The following is a 19,210-nucleotide window of genomic DNA, read 5'->3' as shown; positions in this document are numbered from 1 at the left end:
TTAGAGATTATAGTGAATATTTCTCTGTGATATATCATTATAATGACTCTTTTTATGAAACTAATGCCATATATCATTCACATCCATGATTTTTCTAATCCCTCAGTGAACTGCTCTGTGTACACTCTCTGCTCTCACCCCACACTACTCCATGGCCAGCCAGTCATCAGGTCATTCACAGTAGCTCACAAGGCTTCTTATAAAAATAGCCTTTAAATGCATCCTGTTGTCTCCAGTCATACTGAACTTCTTTCCATTCTTCTAGTTGGAAGGTCTATTAAGAGGTTAAAAGCATGAGTTCTGCTATCTACTCAGGCAAGTGATTTCTCTGTTTCAGTTGCCACATTTGTAAAATAGGGATAGTATATCTACCTCAGGGGTGTATTGTAAAGATTAAATGAGATCATTGATGTAAAGCAACTAGAATAGGACTTGGCATAAAGTAAGCATGCTGTAAATAATAATAGTAATTATCACCACCATCATTATTATAATTCCTTGACTACTCCATTTCTTGCCTCAGAGCCTGGAACATTGTTAAACTCCAGTTCACTTGGTTAAACTACATAGCCTTCAGGTTTAAAGGCTTTTACTTTATTTTTTTAATTAATTAATTAATTAATTAATTTTTAAATTTTTAATTAAATTTGTTTTTTAATTTACATCCAAGTTAGCATATAGTGCAACAATGATTTCAGGAGTAGATTCCTTAGTGCTCCTTACTCATTTAGCCCATCCCCCCTCCCACACCCCCTCCTGTAACTCTCTGTTTGTTCTCCATATTTATGAGTCTCTTCTGTTTTGTCCCCCTCGCTGTTTTTATGTTATTTTTGCTTCCCTTCCCTTGTGTTCATCTGATCTGTGTCTTAGAGTCCTCATATGAGTGAAGTCATATGATATTTGTCTTTCTCTGACTGACCAATTTTGCTTAGCATAATACCCTCTAGTTCCATCCACATAGTTTTGAATAGCAAGATTTCATTCTTTTTGATTGCCGAGTAATACTCCATTGTATATATATACCACATCTTCTTTATCCATTCATCCATTAATGGACATTTGGGCTTTTTCCATACTTTGGCTATTATTGATAGTGCTGCTATAAACATTGGGGTGCATGTGCCCCTTTGAAACAAAAGGCCTTCACTTTAAAAGTACATTCCTAGAGGAAACATTTTCTGAGGCTCACCTCCCCCCACCTATAGGAAATCTGGGTTAAGGCACTCATTGTGTGTTGTTGCCTTAGCAACCTGTACTTCCTTATGGTATCACATTGTATTATACTGGGCTGTTTCCCATATGCCTTTCCCATTAGACTGTGAGCTTCTGAGTGCATTCTAGATGCTTAGACCTTGGTGATTAATTGTTGAGGATGACAGAATAAAAGTCTATGAATAAATAGCTCTTCCTACTTGGGGAACTCACTGTGAGCTTTATTCTGTTTTCTGTTTTAATCTTTAAGATTAACTTTAAATATTGCTCTCTATATCTTCCTCTAATTCTACAGGTCTCTAGACTTTTGTTGAGTGAAGAACAATTTACTATGAGGTGACCTACAAAAACAACACTCAGAATTCTCTCAAATCACATTGGTCAGTGCAATCAGCTCTCAGATATTTGCTTGAGAAGCAGCCACAGGTAATTTCATCTTCTTATCATTTTTCACCTGCTTAGTCACTTCCCTTCCTGCTTAGTTAGTTACTGTATACTTAGGGAAATGTGAAATCACTTTAAATCAAGCTCATTGTAACAATCTAGAAAACAATGTATATTAACTTATAATGTATTTTTTTTCTCTTTAACACTATGGAGAAGGTAGCTAGAATTGACTGTACTTGTGTTAGAATAGAAGATATGAACTTATTTTCAGTCACAGATTGCCTCATTGTTAGCCTGTTGGCAATCTATTAATGTTTCTAGTTTCATGAATTCAGATGGAAACCACTTAGCACCTTTTATAAATCTAGAGCAGAAAAGCTATTGTTAGTCTTGAATCCCTCCTCTTTGAATATGTCCTCCCCTTTTTGCAGCCATCCTTATAGGCTGGGTATATCCCCAATAGCCACAGCATGGATAATATATCATGGTGGTCTCTTTGGATAGAAAAGGGTGAACTGTAGATACCTTCCTGGAGCTTATTGCTTGACTTGTCTCTATCCTCACCCTTGGAATGGTGATGCCACTACTGATCCTCATCCTGTTGTCATTTCTGATTTGGGGCTGATGCTTTGCTGTCCTTAATTTCCACTTTCTCCTACCAAGGATAGCTCAGATTCTTGATGATCCCCACTGCCTCAGACCAAAGCTCTCAGCTGGCCTGAGCAATAGTTCTACAGAGTCCAGGTCCTGATCCATCATGATTAGAGTCTGTTTCAAAGAGTTAGGACATAGATCTTTTGCCTTGGTTGATTATGTAGGCTAAGAATGGAGAGCCTTATTGGTGACTCTTCTGGAGAAGGGGTTTGTGTATCCAAAGGCAGGATTGGAAGGGAGAATTTTAGTGTGCTTTTCACTCAGGGAATCAAGTGACCATTTTTGGAGAGATTCAGAGATCATGGAGTAGACATTATGACTCTATGGACTTGGTAAGTTTCTGTAACCTTGGTTACTTCCACATGGTTGTTAGTTTGTCACCCCTTTTTAATTTCTTTGTAATTATCAAGAAGCCAAGGAAACAAAGAAAGAAACAAAAGTACCCTATGCAACATGAAGGAACGGTAAGCTTATACAGGGTGAGGTATCAAAGTGAGGAGTTCCTAGACAAACTTCAAGACTAAAGTGGGATGAGTCATTATGGAGTGATAGGTTGGTGGTTGCATATACTGAGAGGTGAGCAAAATAGACTGATTCTGGGAGTGGGGAGCTTGGGAGGTTATCTATAATGAAAAGGGGCCCAACATAGACTTTCCTTGCCAAGTCAAGCAAAACTATTCTAACAGCAATGAAAAATGAAGGACTAAAGCTGTCTTAAGGCAAAGAAGAAGCAAGAATAAAGGTGTATGTTCTACCAAGTGAGAAAAGACACGAGGGAAAATTCTGAGAGGTGACAGCTGTAATCCAGATGTTTTCTAGCAAGCAAATGAAAGAATTTGAAAAGCAAGTTATAAACTCTTCTGAGTGTGTAGAAACAGCCTGCCTTGCTCTGGCTGAGGATGAAAAGACCTGAAAATTGCATAGATGCCTAGAAAAATTAAGCAGAGCAGACACTATTCATTGCCAATCCAGAACTCACTCTCCTATCTGCTTCCTAACAGCCATGTGATTTTGCTCAGGAATTTACTGTTCTTCACAGAGCCATCTTGCTTCATGGGAAACTGACCCTCTGTCCCCATCTCCAGGGCACCATTTAAGCCCATGATGACAATCCCATTCCCAAAGCCTGTGTTTGGTTTAGGAAGGAACCATGTTCCAAATTTACTAAGGAAGACTTAAAAAATGTTTCTGGGTTTGCCCATAAAAAAGAAGCATGAGAAGAGATAGTCCAGTTATTCTTTTCATGTCTGGATGGAATACCTGAAAATAGTAGCCATTTGCCACAAGCCTGCTGATGAAGTCAACATACAAAGTGAGCAGAAGCAAGGAAATTGTAGAGGCCGAGCTGGGGCCCTGCTGTACTACACCTGGAAATGATCTACCTCTGGACTTACTTTTTAAGCCTCTTTGAGTTGGGACTTTCTTGTATCCATAGCCCAAAGAATTCTAACCAACAGAGAAGGTTTCCATCTCCTCTGGGCTCTTCTGAGATCGAGATACACTTGGACTCAGCTATAGCATGTTCCTGGTCCAGATTGCAAACTGACTCTGAAATCTTTGTGAGTCTCAGAGTCCCACTCAGTTCCCTTAGAACTTAATTTGCTTTCCATCACTTTTTAAGAGTAAAGTATGGGAGGAAAGGTGAGTTAGGGAAAATTTCCTGAGAGATCCCCAAAGTTAAGAGGAAAATCAACAAACTTACTTTTCCAAAAGTGCAGGCAGTGCTGAGGTGGCAGGTAGGTTGCCTTTCCCATTGGTTGATTCTGACTGAATGAAAAATAGGAGACAGGCAATTGAAGATCAGCTAGGAAGGAAGAAACCAGAGCTGCTAGGTCTCTGATAGGGCTGGGAAGGGGTTGCTGCCGTCCCACCTCTTCCCCTGCTTTCTAATCTGCATCAAGCCCAAACATTGGGCTCCATTCCTTAGTGCCCCCTGAGGCCCATGCAACTTGCACCTTTTACTTCCCCTCTTCCAAGTTTTCATGAGTGAAGAATTTACATCTTGAGGCTCCCTTCTGGAGGGGAGCCATCCAGTTCTGAGACGGTTGTTTACTGACTTGGACTGAATATCAGCAGGTCTCCTACCAAACACAGGCCCATCACTGCCCTGGAGATGTAGCTCCAAGCACAATCCTCAGGAGATCCCTGTCATTCCTAAAACCCCAAGCCATCAGAAATGTCTTTATAATAAATTCCACAGGACTACCACATTGTTTTGTTGTAATGGATTTGGGTTAAGAAATGGTTTTCAAATCTGGCTGCACCTTAGAATCCCCTGGGGGAGATTTTTTTAAAGTACTGATCCAATTCAGAATCTTGGGATGAGGCCTGGGCAACGTTTTAGAAGTACCTTCTGTGATTTTAACACATATCCCTGGTTGCCAACTTTTAGCCTAAAGGAATACACAGTTGACCTTTAAAAAACACGGGTTTGAACTACTCAGGCCCTCTTACACAGATTTTTTTTTCTATAGATACAGTACAGTACTATAAATGTATTTTCTCTTCCTTATGATTTTCTTAACATTTTCTTTTCTCTAGCTCACTTTATTATAAGAATACAGTATATAATACATATAACGTGCAAAATATGTGTTAATTGACTTTTTATGTTATTGGTAATTATGGCTTCGGATCATCAGTAGTTTTGTGGGGATCAAAAGTTATATGCGGGTTTTTAACTGCATGGGGGTGGGTGTCCCTAACCCCTGCATTTTTCAAGGGTCAACTGTATATTTAGAAAACATATTCTTACATTTAGTATAGTACCAGAAATAGGTCTATTAAACACACTAACTGGCCCTCCCTAAGCTCCTTTAAAAAAATTTTTTTTTAGGTTGCTTTGTTTTAATGGGTGATTTGGGAGTTTAGGTTAGTTTCATAGATGATTGAAAAAGAGGTGAAAGAAGCTACTGCTACCAATTGGCTCAAAAGAGCTCGAATCTATTTTATCTATTGCTTACACAATCAGATTGTTGCCTTATAGAGTAGTGCTAGGCATGGACACAGAATAGAGAAGCAACTGAAGAAAGAATTAGAAGAGTTTGACGTAATATTAGCCAGATCCACAAAAGCCTGGGATGTAGAAAATATTTTGTTATATAGGAACTGTGTATGTTTAAAACAACTGAAATGAATTTTTTCCTGATTAGTAGCAATATATTCTTATTATAAAGGTATAAAAAGGCATTGAGAAGAAAATAAAAATCACTTGTGGTTTTATCATTTCCCAGAGATAACAAGTATTAATAGTCTTACAGAATTCACTATCTCTACACATAGAAAATATACTTCTTTAAAAAACCCCTACAAAACAGAATTCTACTGTATATACTGTTTTTAAATTCCTTTTTATTAATAATAAATTATGGACATTTTTCATGTCATTTTTGACTGCATAGGAACCCCTTTTAGGGCCAAGTATATTTAATCAATCTCTTATTAAATGGGCATTCCAGTAGTTTCATTTCTTTTTTTTATACTAAATATAATTTATTGTCAAATTGGTTTCCATGCAACACCCAGTGCTCATCCCAACAGATGCCTCAATGCCCATCATCCACTTTCTCCTCTCCCTCACCCCCCTTCAACCCTCAGTTTGTTCTCAGTATTTAAGAGTCTCTTATGGTTTGCCTCCTTCCCTCCCTCTCTGTAACTTTTTTTTTTTTTTCTTTTTTTTTTGCCCCTTCCCCTCAGTAATTTCATTTCTTAATGCTGCAAAGAATTGATGTAGGATAACATTGGGTTTAAGAACTCAGGCCCTGGAATTAGAAAGCCTAGGGTTAAAAGCTCAGCTCTAACACTTATTACACAATGAAACCTTCAGGTATTTAAACCCATTGCAGAATGGAAGAAAAACATCATGCCCACTTTACAGGATTGTGGCTTAAACATGGAAATAAATATTATTTGCAAAGAATACTCTTTGAGCAGCCAGCATCTTGCTCAAGGATACCGAGTCTTCTACTCAGGGCAGTGGAAGACATGGGACGTGGTCTATATTGAGCTTTTTAGCCCATACTCTAGAATCAGTGCTGGGAATTTCCTCTCCTTTTTGATCCTGCTGCCACGTAGGCCACTCCCCATAGTAGTGACCCTAAGGGAGAGGTTAAAGAGGGTTGGGAGGTGGGCATCATTATACTCACCAGGGCTGGTAAGGAGGGGATGGGTGATGAGCTGGAAGATTGGCCAGGCATGTTCAGGGCATTAAACTTGGGAACCACTGCAACACTGACCCTCCGACGGGGCATGTTCTGTGGGAAGAGAAGTGACCAGGCCCACTGTCATGGAGGGAACAGCATCCACAGTTCAAAAGGCCTGGAAAATTCCTACTAGTTCCTAATGCTGTAATTACATTCACTGGACATTTTGGCTTTGGGGTGGTGATGGTGTTGGGGCTTGGTGTGGAAAGAGTGGTCAAAGTTGACCCAAGTTTTCTGTTAGTGGTGAGTGATTTCTCAACATGTTCTTATTTTAGATTATATCCTGAAGAAATGGAAAAGAAATGACCCCCAGTCTGGATAACATCCCGGATAGTGTCTGAAAAGTCTAGGAATACCAAGGTTTATGCATCATTTCTTATTAATTTGGGGGATGGTACAGTCAGAGAAACCATGAGCAAGAGAAGGTTGAAGGATGAACTAGGAAGTGTGGTAAACTGAATTAGAGACCCTGTCCAGAGGTTCTCTGGCACCTGTAGATCCAAGCATGAATGACTTTCTGGGTGACTGTGGCAACGTCTCTTGTAATCCCCTTGGGAGCCCTGGTATTCCTTGAACATGCATACCTTTCCCAGTGTGAGGGACATGGACCGCGCTGTTCGAGGGACCCCATCTTCTGCAGCAAGAGGGAACAGAGAAGAGAAGTCAGGTAAGTTTTCAGAGTAGGCTCCAGCAGAAAATGGGTAGCCAGAAACTAAGCTGAGATATCAGTTTATCAGAACTATCCCTCAAGGAATAGTTTAAGAGCCTAAGTGATGGGAACACTGAGTTTGACACTACCCCCTGAGACAATTATCTGTAGAGTGGGACTTTTCTGGACAGAATTTTTATCCTAACTCCTCTGGGCACTATGAGAAGCCCATCTTGGACCTCTGATATCCACCTGACACCGCTGCATAGTCTCTGGTAATGCCCTGATGAGTATGTGAAAAACTACTTATAGCGATACCAAGGCTTTGGGGTTATTTCTTGCTCATTTAAGGGACATGCAGTCAGTGAAATTATGAGCAAGGAAGGTGTGGTATCAGTAAATAATGGAAAATTGTTGACAAAGTGGTTTTAATAAGTCATCTATAAAAAATTTGGAACAAAGGAAACGAGCACCCTGTATTTTCATCTCCTTAGTACATACATTAGATGATATATTTTATATAAAATGTTTTCTACCACATCTGGATAATACTGCCACCAGAAAACACTAATATGTGCAGAGAAGTGTTTTTGAAAGCTCAATTCAGTGTCAGTTTGACCAATATTATCTAGCTTGTATATCTGTTTGTCCCTCATATCCATGTATTTTAGGTATGTCTCTTAAAAAGCACATTTCCCCCCTTGTTTTTCTATTTACCTCACTTCATTAATTTTTTTTTTACTTACCACCCCTTCCAGCCTGCACATTGGTGTAGAAGTTATGCATTTTAGTTCTAATCTTTAATGTACCCACTTAAATTTGTAACATATTATGTGACTTTATATTTATGTATGTATGTATGTATGTATGTATGTATGTATGTATTTATTTATTTATGAGAGAGTACAAGCAGGGGAGAGGGGCAGAGGGAGAGAGAAAGAGAATCTTAAGCAGACTCGATGCATAGCACAGAGCCTGATGAGGGGCTCAATCCCATGACCCTGAGCTCATGACCTGAGCCAAAATCAAGAGTCAGATGCATCACTGACTGAGCCACCCAGGCGCCCTCATATTACATGACTTTAACTTTTTAAATTAATCATGATTTCTATTCTTTTCCTAATTAGACCTTAAAACAATAACTCCCTCAAATTTCAAATTATGTTGCTTTTAGTAGTTTTGTTTACTTTGTTTTTGTAATCCCATATTATTATGATTATTGTTTTCAATACGGGATGCTTGTTTAGATTTACGCCCATTTACAAATGTCTGATCACAATTACCTCTTGCATCCTCCTCCTTTCTTTTGATCTCGATTTTATTCTTTCCTAAGCACACCCTTTAGTTATTCTTTTGGCAAGGGTCTGTAATAGGTAAACTTTCTGAGTTGTTGTCTCAAAATATCTTCACCAGGCCTATAGGCTTGCATCATAGTTTAGCTGGCCCTGTTTTCTCTAGGTGGACAGTTGTTTCTCTCAGCTCCTTGAAGACTTTTACTTCATTGTCTTTTGGTACCACCATTGCTATTCAGAATTATCTGTCTTTTGTAAATCCTCTGTCTTTTCTCTCTGGTTATTTTTAAAAGTTTTTACTTCATCTTCTATGTGTTTTTATCTCTTCTGTTTGGAATTCACTGTGCTTTCTTAATCCAATGGTTCATGTCTTTCTTTAGTTCCAAAAAACTCTCAGATTCTGGAAAACCTTTTTGCATACTTTCTCTCTCCCATTTTCCTCTTGTGGCTCTGCTAATAAAGGTATTTGGAACTTTCTCATTTTATACTCTGTATCCCATATTTTATAATATCTTATAACATTTTTTTAGTATTTTTAAAAGGAAATATAAGTTTATTGAACATACCACAAAGGAGTTGTAGACAGGACAACAGAGGAGAGGCTGTCTGCCTTCTTTTATATTTTTGATTAATTTATCCCTCTGAACTGCACTTGGGTAACTTCTTCAAATCTATCTTCAGTTAACTAATCTTTGTCCTCAACTGTGCCCAGTCTGATTTAAATGTTGTACCAATAAACTAGGTTATGCTACCATAGTAAACAACCCCAAAGTCTTAGTGGCTTATAACAATAAAAATTTATTTGTTTATGTTCATTTGCTTTTGAGTTGGCAGAAGGCTCTGCTCTGCATTTCCTCACTCTGCATTTCCTCAGACTAATGGAGCTTCTACTATTCTGGAGCAGTGATGGTTGTCATGTGAGGAAGAAGAAATATAAGGCAAATTACACACTAGTTTCTTAAAGACCTCAGCTCAAAGGTGACACATATCCTTCTGCTCACATTTTATTTGCCAAATCACACGGCATTCACCTAACATGGCATCACCTAACTTGAGAAGTGTGCCCGAAAGGAGAAGATCTAGAATCTCCACTATAGTAACTACCTCCACTATAGTACCTACTATACCTAATATACTGAGTTTTTAATTTCCATTCCTCATATCCTCATTTCTAGTTCTTTCCTTTTTTATTTTTATTATTTTATTTTTTATTCTTTTTTGATAATTTTAGTTTATTCTCATGTTTTTTATTCATTCTTTGATGCCTCTAATAATTTTAAACATATCTTTTAAAACTTATCAAGTTGTTTTATTTTCTGTAATCCTTAGGATATAATCCTGTTGTTTAGTGGATGATTCTTGTTCAAGGTAGATTGTTTTCTTATGTATTTTATAATTCTATACTGTAAAATAATCTTCAGTGAGGTTTCAGTGAGCAGAATCTTGTGTGTCCTGCGTGAAGGGTGTGCCTCTCCAGGGTGGCTTTATGTTTGTTTCTGACAGAGTCCCTACAGGCATCATTGTGATGTTCTTTTCAGATTCTCTGCATATTGCATCACAACTTCTGTCATGGCATACACTTTTCTTACGAGAAAGGAGAAAGTATTTTTTCCTACTACAGGGTGAAACAGACTTCCTTGATTTGTGTCTCTGCTGTTTGAGGAGTGTTTTTTTCTTGTTCAAGTTCTGTCTAAAGATGCAGTCTTGCAAAATCTTAACTTTCTGTAGGAGTCTCATAGTCAACTCTCAGTCATGGGTGTCCAAGACCTCATCTCAGATTGCATGCAAGTGCAAAAGCCCAGCACTGAGATGATTGAAGCTGACTCTTGTACCCAAGGAAGCTGCAGGTTTCAGTTCTCTTTTCTTTTCTTGTATCTGAGTATTTCAATTTCTTTTCCTGTGGATTCAGCTATTCTTTTAAACTAATGTTTGCTTTATTTTATCTAGCAGAAACATCTAAGCACTTGTGGTCAAGGAGTTTCAACTTTTTCAGTCAGCCAAAATAGCAGAACCAGAAAATATTTTTTATATATTGAAGCATTCATACAAATTAACCAAATACTAATCTTACAAGTAGGCAAAAGATATAATTAGAGAATTTACAAAAGTAGAAATACAAATGTCCAAAAAACATTTGAAAAGGCCAAAAATACAAATTCAAACTATGAGATGAGATATAATCTTGACCCATCAAAGTCAAAAAAAATTTTTAAAGGAAAGGACAAGAATATCAATAGCACAATGAACTGAGCATTATTGTTACCCATTACATGGAAATATCAATGCGTTATTTGAAAAGAGTTTTCTTGAAGAGCCTTATAAAATTTGCTTTCCCCCAGGCTAGTATTTACACTTCCAGAAATCCATCTTAAGGAAATAATCCAAAATGTAGGTTATCAGTATGTTTCATATTCAGAAAAAAATAAATGGGGCGCCTGGGTGGCGCAGTCGGTTGAGCGTCCGACTTCAGCCAGGTCACGATCTCGCGGTCTGTGAGTTCGAGCCCGGCGTCAGGCTCTGGGCTGATGGCTCAGAGCCTGGAGCCGTTTCCGATTCTGTATCTCCCTCTCTCTCTGCCCCTCCCCCATTCATGCTCTGTCTCTCTCTGTCCCAAAAATAAATAAATGTTGAAAAAAAAATTTTTTTTTAAAAAGAAAAAAATAACTGATGTTATTTTTTAAATGTGTAGCACCTTTCCTTAAATAAGAGATATTTTTACTTCACTGTAGTCTTCAGAGTCTCAGGCATAGACAAAGATTGCCAGTAGTCATGTAAAGGCTTAAAAACAAACATTATTAGGGAATGGTCATAGAGTATCCAACGGACACACCTGTTAGGTGGATGCTGGCTCCTCTACACGAGCCCAGGCTGAAAAACAATGCAGTGGGAACAAATATCTGAAAAACACTTATTCACCATTTGAGATTCAGCTACCATCTCCCTTCTTACTGTAAGCACATTCTCCTATCCCCAGGCTGAATGTGGGACTCTGCAATGTGCTCCCTATAGGAACTTGCTTATTGCTGTCACTGGGATGTTTCTACTGCTCTGCCTTCCCCACAGGCTGGGAGTTCCTTTGGATCTCCGTGACTGCGTGTCCTTTATTTCTATATTTCAGTATCATGTAGGGCACATCAAAGGTGTTCAGTAAATGTCTTTAGAATGAATGAATGGGTAACTGCTCATTCCATAAATCTTGGATAAGGCAGTTTATAGGAGACCTTGTACCTTCCAGGACAATAATGCAAGAACCCATGTATTAGGATTTCTTTGGTGGCAACTTCCCCAACTCCTAACACTGACAGAGAGCAGTTTGCTATAAGCCCAGATGCTTGTGGATCAGGAGTTTGCTGTCAAGATCGAAAGCAGACAGTCTGGAGCATGTGTACACTGCCTTTTGACTCTGGAAAGTGTCACTGATATTCCCCGGGAAACTTGTGAAACCTCCTGTTTATAAAGGTTTCTCCATCTGTTATACTTTCCCTCCTCCTGCTCTTGGTAACCCGGATGTTTGCATTCCACAGGGATTCCTGTCACTAAAAGGTTTGTTTTCTTCTGCTAGTCCTATCCTCATCAGCCAGAGCCCAGACTCTGACAGCTCCCAAGCAGAGATCCTCGTCCAGGTCACTGTCCTTTTCGTCCTGGACTGCTGCAAGTGCCTCCTAACTTGTCTTTCTAGACATCAGTGTCTACACGCTCCTAATGTGTTGCCCACTCTGAAGTGGGAGAAATCTTCTAAAAATAGAATCTGACCATGTTATGTGGTGTAAACTCACCAGTGCCTCCTCATTGCCTTAAGGACAAAGGCCCAAATTATTAGCATGGCCTGGCATGTGGCCCTGGCCTACCAAGTCTTACCTTCAACCTGTCATCATCACACTTCAACCACATCTAACTCTTTTGTTTCATGGTCTTCCCATCCCAACCCTACATCTTTGTATACGCTGTTTCCTCTACCCGGGAGATACCTCCCCTTCTTGCCTAGAGAACTATTTTTACTTTGAAACACTGCCCAGATGCTGTCCCTCTGTAAAACTTCCCTTGATTCCTTCAAGCAGAATCACCTCTGTGCTCCTATAGCAATTGTATAGAACATTTTTTTAAAAGATTATTTCTTTGAAACATGTGTCTTTCCCATGAATCTGCTATTTATCTCAGCAGTATCTCCTTTAGCCAGGCCCTCATGCCACCCCCACTGCCCAGACTCATCCCTTACCTGGACTATTGTAATAGCAGTTTTGTGGGTTTCCCTGTATTTGGCTCTACCCCAGTAATGTAACTGCCACACTGTAATCAGAAGGAATGTTCTGAATTCCATAAATGATCATGTCATTTCCCTGACTAAAATCTATTGCTTTCTAGGATAAAGCTTAAATTCTTTAGTATGTGTTGGCCCCAAAGCACAAAGACTACAAAGTCTGAGGTCTGTCATTCTCATCAAGTAGAGTGAGCTCTTGCAGCCTGTGGGCTTCACATCAGTGGTCAACCGCTGTGGTTAATTGTGTCAGGAGTTGCTTTGGGACTGTTCATATTTTCTGGTTCCAGGCCTCTAGGCTCACTGAAGCAGCTGCTGTGAGGCCCCCATGGGCAGCACTGGGCAGGGGAAGTGATCCTTGCTCAACTAAAAGCATGTCCTTGGGCTGTACTAATAGATGTGATCCTGGCCTAGAGCTATCAGAGACCCACACTGCAAGGTCAAGATGGGGGCAGGAGCCCAGTTCCTTACCAGAGGGGCCACAGCTGCGGCTTGAATTCTGATTTGCAAGTTTTTTAAACTCCATGAGCTCTGCATGGTCCTTCTCATACGTCCTCTTCAGATTCTCCACATACTGCATCATTACCTCTGTTGCCTTTGACATACGCTTTTCCTGAAGGAAAGGAGAGCATTGAGCACACAGGGAAGTTGGAGGAAAGGCTTGTTGGCACTTGCTTGCTCTGAGCTAGGCTCTGGGATGGGACAATCAAAAGGATCCAGGGACCAATCTTAGGTGTAACTCTGCCCTCTAAGATTTTGCTGTCTGTGATGTGAGCTGAGAGGGGGATTTAGGCACTTGCACTCAGGGAGGACAAGAACAAGCACAGCCACAATGCCTGAGGAGATGAGAGGTGGAGAAGTCCTCTCTGCAGAGAGAGTGGGTCAGGGAGGCTTCCTGGAGGTAGAGTGAAGTGGATGTGGGGTATGGGCAGCATCTGGGCATGAAGATATAGGTAGGAGAGACAAAAAGATTCAGGCCAGTGGACTCCAAGAATAAAAGTCCAGAAGCAGAACATCACAGGGCTTGTACCTAGGTGAAGGATCTATCCTTCAGACAGGAGTCTTTGAAGAGTTAAAGGGGTGCTATTAAGAATTATGCTGGGCTCAGTCAGTAGAGTATGCAACTCTCGATCTCGAGATTGTGAGTTCAAGTTCCATGTTAGGCATGGAGCCTACTTTTTAAAAAAATTTAAAGAATTATGCTGAGACAGTAGGCACATGTCAGGATTGCCTGGAAAATCAGTGGAATACAGGTCATCCTACTTACGTAGAAATCTGTAAGCAGTTGGGTTTGTTTCCAACAAGAAAGGGTAGTTAGGGCTGAGTTGTGAAGGACCTTGAATGGAACACTAAGGAATTTGGACTTTTTCTGAAGGAAAAGAGCCATCAAATATCTTAAGGTAAGGAAGTGACATAGGCCACCAGTGGAGACTAGACTGAAGGGGTGAGACTGGTGGCAGTGAGTGCAACTAGGAAAGAGAAGACAAGTGCCAGGACCAGTCTGGTGGGACCAGAGAGAAAGATGAGGACCAACATGGAAGACATGGAAGTTAGGGGTGGGAAAGCCATGTGGAGAAGGCTGAAGACTTCTATGAACAGTGCATGGGCCAAGAAACACATTTGGGAGGGCCATACAGAATAAGGAAGAGTTTCCCTTGCTTATCCTCATTGGATCCCTCGGTGAGCCTAGCCCAGGGCCTGCTGGCCACAGTGGGACATACTCAATGAGTATTCCCTAGAAAAGTTCCCTGCAGCCAGGAGCTGGGACCAGACACTTCCCTTGAGCTCTCCCTTTGTTGCTTCCCCCAGCCAGAGTGACTTCCTGGGCGAGCTGCTGAGTCAGGTGCCCTTTCCCCGGAAGAACACAGGGGTGGGGCAGCCCACTGGCTTGTCCTTCCTTCATTCTACAAGGACTGCTCTAGGCTCTACTCTAGGAACACCCTACTAATGCAACGAGTGCAGCAGGATAGGTGAGCACGGTACTAGCAACAGTGATAATAACATCTACGTACTTTGCAAGTAACCCTCTATGGCAGATACTATCATCATCTTCATTGGTTGGAGAAGTTGGAACATGGAGAGTTCAGTATCTGGCCTGAGGTCACACAGTGAATCCTAGTGGAGCCAAGATAAGGCCTCAGGCAGTCTGATCCCATAACACCATCCTGGACCAGGGCAGTGCCCTATGAGCTTTAGGACTTCAAAGTGGCTGAAAGGGAGCCAGATCTGGGCCTGCACCCCAGCTCTGCCACTACTTTTGCTGTTACCTTTCTGAAGCTTCATGTCTTCTTCAGGGGGAAAGGATATTTACAGGATTGCTGGGAGGCTTAAATGAAACAAAGCAGTTTTTCCTGAAGCATGTTTGCCAAATACTAGTTCCATGGGAGTTAAATAGATGTTTTATGAGAAAATAGGTATTTTATGGTTCTTCAGTCAAATACATTAGGGAAACACACTGGTAAAAATTAAACAGGCTTTTTCAGTATAGGATTTCTCAAAGCCTTGATGGTGCCAATATGTATTAGAAATAACCAAGAAAGGATGATAGTATGCAGCAGTTACCAAACTTGCATGTCCACAGAAAGCTTTATCCAAGGAACACCTCAAAGGTTTAGTGGTCCACCAAAAATACTCTTAGTAAATAAAACACAATAATATACAGATGTCTGGCACAAAGGAAGCCATCGATAACTGGTGTCTATAGTTGTCACTGCTTACATTATTGCTCTAGTTACTGTGGACAGAGCAGAGCTGGTCAGAGGGCTGGAAGCTGGAGAGGCTTACCTGGCGGACGGCCCCCACCATCTCAGCTCGGCTGGAGAGGCGGGCAGCCAAGCGGTGCAGGACAGCAATGTCCTCCAGCAGTTTCTGGTAGGTCTCCCGGTGCTCACAGTGGTGCCATAGTGAAGCTGAGGACTGGGAAGTGACAAGGAACATCACTTGGGGTCCTCACATACCAAGACATGACTTGGGCTGTCACAATGAGCCCTGTTCCCCATCCTGGCTGAAAGGAGCGGCCTCTGCAAGGCCTGGGCTACACCTTCTTCTGGGGATTGGAGAATTCCAACATGGACACTCTATACATGGCTGGCCTGAAAGAAGGGAATCACATCCAGGCCTTTGGTCCCCAAGGTGCTCCCTTTGTCATCCCAGGTCACCTAGACTCCTCCTGAGAAGCTGCTGAGGGTTTGGAGGCCTTACCCACAGCCCTGAGGTAACCAGGCCTTTAGGTCTCTACCTCATTTCCTCTCAGCTCTCTGAGGAAGACTCTGTTTGGCTCAGGACCTTCACCTGATTTCTCATGTCAGAATACTCTAGTTGGTGACTAAGAAAGCAGGACCCCTGGCATAGCCCTAGGAGACAGTCCCTCCTCTAGGGATTCTCCAGTCAGGCTCTACAATTACCGTAATGGAAGCTTTGAAGTTTTCCAGTTCCTTCTCTGTGTTCTCTTCTGTCAGGTTACGTTCCCTTTCAGCCTGGTTAATTCTAGATTCCAGAGTGTAGCTGTCATTTCTAAAGGCCAAGGACAGTTGTACAAACACGTTCTGTTGGGAACAAGAGTGTGGGAGAGGTGCTAGGAGGAGTTATTACAGGGAATAAGGTCGCAGGTATGTTTCTTGCACGAGCATTTTACAGTAGCTCCTGGAACCAATCACCAAAGCAGCAAGATACAAGTGAAACTCTCCTTCATAGTAAACTGCACAAAAGATGGTGAAATAATAACCTAAGGTTCGTGCTAGGTCCTTTTCAGGACCAGAAGACCAAATGCATTTTACTGAAAATAATAAGAGAATAACACTTTACTTTTACCTGAATTTTAAGAAAATATCCTGTATTTAGGTTTAGGTAAACTCAGCTCATTGTGTAAGCAGTTTAGATTCATTCTAGGATTCATTGGATGTGTGTTTTGGAGGTTTTGCATAGAACCACTGTATTTAAAGAAACTCCATTTAAAATGTAAGATGTGTTGTCTTAAAGCAAACTTCAACCAGCATCTTACCTGAGTATTACAAATCCTATGTGGAAAGCAGCTTTAATAAGGTGTCAGGAGATTAAATAAGGCCAGGTATGATTCTGTTAGGAAAAGTGTCCTGGAACAAATATTTCATGCCAAAAATGCAGGATGCATGAATGAAACTTTGCAAGGTGGTTTGAGCAAACATGAAATTCCTGGTATAATAGGAAACTACTGAGGAGGAGAAATAGGCAGATGGTCTCTACACAGGAAACCATGGCCTTCATTTGCCCTGAGTCAAGAGATAGCAGATTTACACCCTTGGGGTAAGCTAACTCTGTCTGAGCTTCTGAAGTTCATGTGATATGGCCCATGGTGGGTAGACATCTCCAGACAGAGAATTTAAGGCCTTAAACTGACCCAATAACAACAATGTATAGGAAGCTACTCCTCATTGAGCATCTACTATATGCTAGCACTGCTGTGAGTTCTGCACACCTTGGCTCATTTAACCCCACAAAAAGCCTCTGCAATAGGAACTGTTATGTCCACCCTATGGGTAAAGAGACTGAGACCAGAGAGGTCATTAACTTGTTTAAGGTGACACAAGTAATAGAGCCAGGATTCAACCTTAGACTATTTGACACCTTAGACTATTCAACACCTGTGCTACTTTCATCATGCTGAGCACTGATTGTGTCAGCATACATCTGAGGACAGAAGCCAGCCATTAAACAAACCACCCACAGACCGTCTTCACCAATGTCACTGGTTTAGTGGTCTCTATGCTACCCAAACCTCAGTCCAGTCAGTTTATCAATAATGCTTACTGTTTAGCTTTCTATACCTGGGTTATCGCCTTCATGGAAGTGTGATATAAAGAGTCCTGAATTCAGACAGAATATTTGGGTCCCAGGGTTGGTTCTGATAAGTGCTGGGTCTGGGACCTTGGGTAAGTTATTTCATCACTTGGTTTCCTCCTTTGTTCTAATTCCTGCTCTATCTGTTACTCTGAGCTGACTGGAGGATCAGCTGAAAGGATGGATAGGAATGTGTGATGAACAATGTCTGTGTGCAAGGTAATTGTTACTATCTGTGGCAGATATTTCACATTGTCTGTCTTCCTCTACTTATCCAGCCCACTGGGTCTCAGGAAGGGTATTTTAATTTTCTTATTATCAGTGGCAAACCATTCTATAAAGACTTTAAAACCTTCTATCCTCCTAACCTGTGTGTAAAGACATTCTGAACTCATCCATGTTCTTCTTCCCTTCCTTCTATCCATTCCAATATAATTGTCTTGGAAACTAGTGCTGGCATCATAGGTCCTCACCACCTCACCTGGGACGTGTTCTCTTTGTCCATTTACCCCTTCACCACAATGAAATGAAGACAAGTTCCTCTCAGCTCACTCACCAACCCATTGGGATAGCATCTCTACAGAGACAAGGAGGCCCTAAGGGGAGTATTGGAGGAATCAGGGAAGGCTGGAGAGCTGACAGCACAGCCTCTCACCTTGGCTGAGCAAGTTTCCTTACGTCTGGAATCCTCAAAAGGGAAATAACTTTTTCCTTTGGACCAAAGTTTAAAACTTGAAATCTGGCCAGCTGTTAATAATTTTGAAATAAATTTGATTGAGTTCTGCTGCCTCCCAGCTAACTTTGTGTATCTAAGTCATCCTTTTAAAAAGCATAAACCATCCTTGAAGAAATGTGGAATTTCCAGGCACATTCTTATCTCTGACCAAATTTGCCAAAATCTTCCTTTACCTGGGGTGGGAGTCTCAGCAGTTTAGTAGGGCTGATCTCAATGTCCATATTACCTAACAGTCATGTATTCTCATTTTTGTATACAATTGTCAGGGACAGGGGCTAGAGAAGGGAATGTTTTCTATAAACCCCATAAAGCTCCAGCACTAAATTTCATAAAGCACTGGAATCACTTACCTCAACTTCCTTTTCAGTGAGCGGAGGGGCACTGTGAAAAAGAAAAGACATGCAAATGAACTGTGTCCAACCTATGAAATAAGCCAGAAAGTGACTTTGAACAACCAGCAGACTATGTATGCCCAGAAATGTAGTCAGAAGAATTGGTGAGATGGAAAAGATGCAGGGTACCCTTTGTGTGAGCTCTGTAGTGATGAGATATTTGCCCAGACATTGACTCCTACAGAGGAAGTGTGGTGGAAAATATTAGATCCTGGGGTCAGTCCTCCATCAGCGCCTCAACTGTCTGGGACTTTGGACAAGTTACTTAAGTTTGCTCGTTTGTAAAATGAGAATAATATCTACCTTGCAGGAGTATTCTAAGGAATAAATGTATATACATGTATGTGTGTGTATAAATGTATGTGTGTATATATTCACATATATATGACATCCACACATGTATATGTATAAATGTGTATATGTGTGTATGTATACATGTTTGTATATACATGACATCCACACTGAGTAGTCACTCAGAAGATTTAGCTATTATTATGACTAACTCATAGGCTTGTTGTAAAGACTCAGTAAGAAAATGCATATGCTATGTACTTTATAAACTGCACACATCTGAATAGCCTTTATAGTTTTGTGGGGGGGATACTCAGGTCTGCAA

The 19,210-nt window shown here is 40.8% G+C and overlaps 1 protein-coding gene and 1 long non-coding RNA gene across 15 annotated transcripts in view; one reads left to right on the top strand and one right to left on the bottom strand.

Annotated features, from left to right (window-relative positions):
- Positions 1 to 19,210, top strand: part of LOC121018225 (uncharacterized) — a 190,622-nt gene that overhangs the window by 63,592 nt on the left and 107,820 nt on the right. For both annotated transcript variants that reach the window (XR_005785096.1, XR_005785095.1), the window contains exon 3: positions 1,508 to 1,638. This is a non-coding gene — a long non-coding RNA (uncharacterized LOC121018225). The remainder of the gene's footprint in view (positions 1 to 1,507; positions 1,639 to 19,210) is intronic.
- The window catches only part of IRAG1 (inositol 1,4,5-triphosphate receptor associated 1), a 125,298-nt gene that overhangs the window by 14,409 nt on the left and 91,679 nt on the right, over positions 1 to 19,210 (bottom strand). For 12 of the 13 annotated variants that reach the window (XM_040456877.1, XM_040456884.1, XM_040456878.1 and 9 more), the window contains 7 exons: positions 18,553 to 18,583; positions 16,056 to 16,196; positions 15,436 to 15,567; positions 13,123 to 13,264; positions 7,040 to 7,089; positions 6,399 to 6,506; positions 3,956 to 4,020 (listed from right to left, as the gene is read on the bottom strand). In XM_040456877.1, coding sequence (XP_040312811.1) covers positions 3,956 to 4,020; positions 6,399 to 6,506; positions 7,040 to 7,089; positions 13,123 to 13,264; positions 15,436 to 15,567; positions 16,056 to 16,196; positions 18,553 to 18,583 — 669 coding nt within the window. The remainder of the gene's footprint in view (positions 1 to 3,955; positions 4,021 to 6,398; positions 6,507 to 7,039; positions 7,090 to 13,122; positions 13,265 to 15,435; positions 15,568 to 16,055; positions 16,197 to 18,552; positions 18,584 to 19,210) is intronic. The other variant, XM_040456875.1, reaches the window with a different exon arrangement.

This window comes from Herpailurus yagouaroundi, unplaced genomic scaffold, assembly GCF_014898765.1.
Source record: "Herpailurus yagouaroundi ecotype Mexico unplaced genomic scaffold, PumYag 218, whole genome shotgun sequence".
Lineage (NCBI taxonomy): Eukaryota > Metazoa > Chordata > Mammalia > Carnivora > Felidae > Herpailurus > Herpailurus yagouaroundi.
Note: the sequence above shows the minus strand (reverse complement) of the source record. Positions and strands in the feature narration are given on the sequence as shown.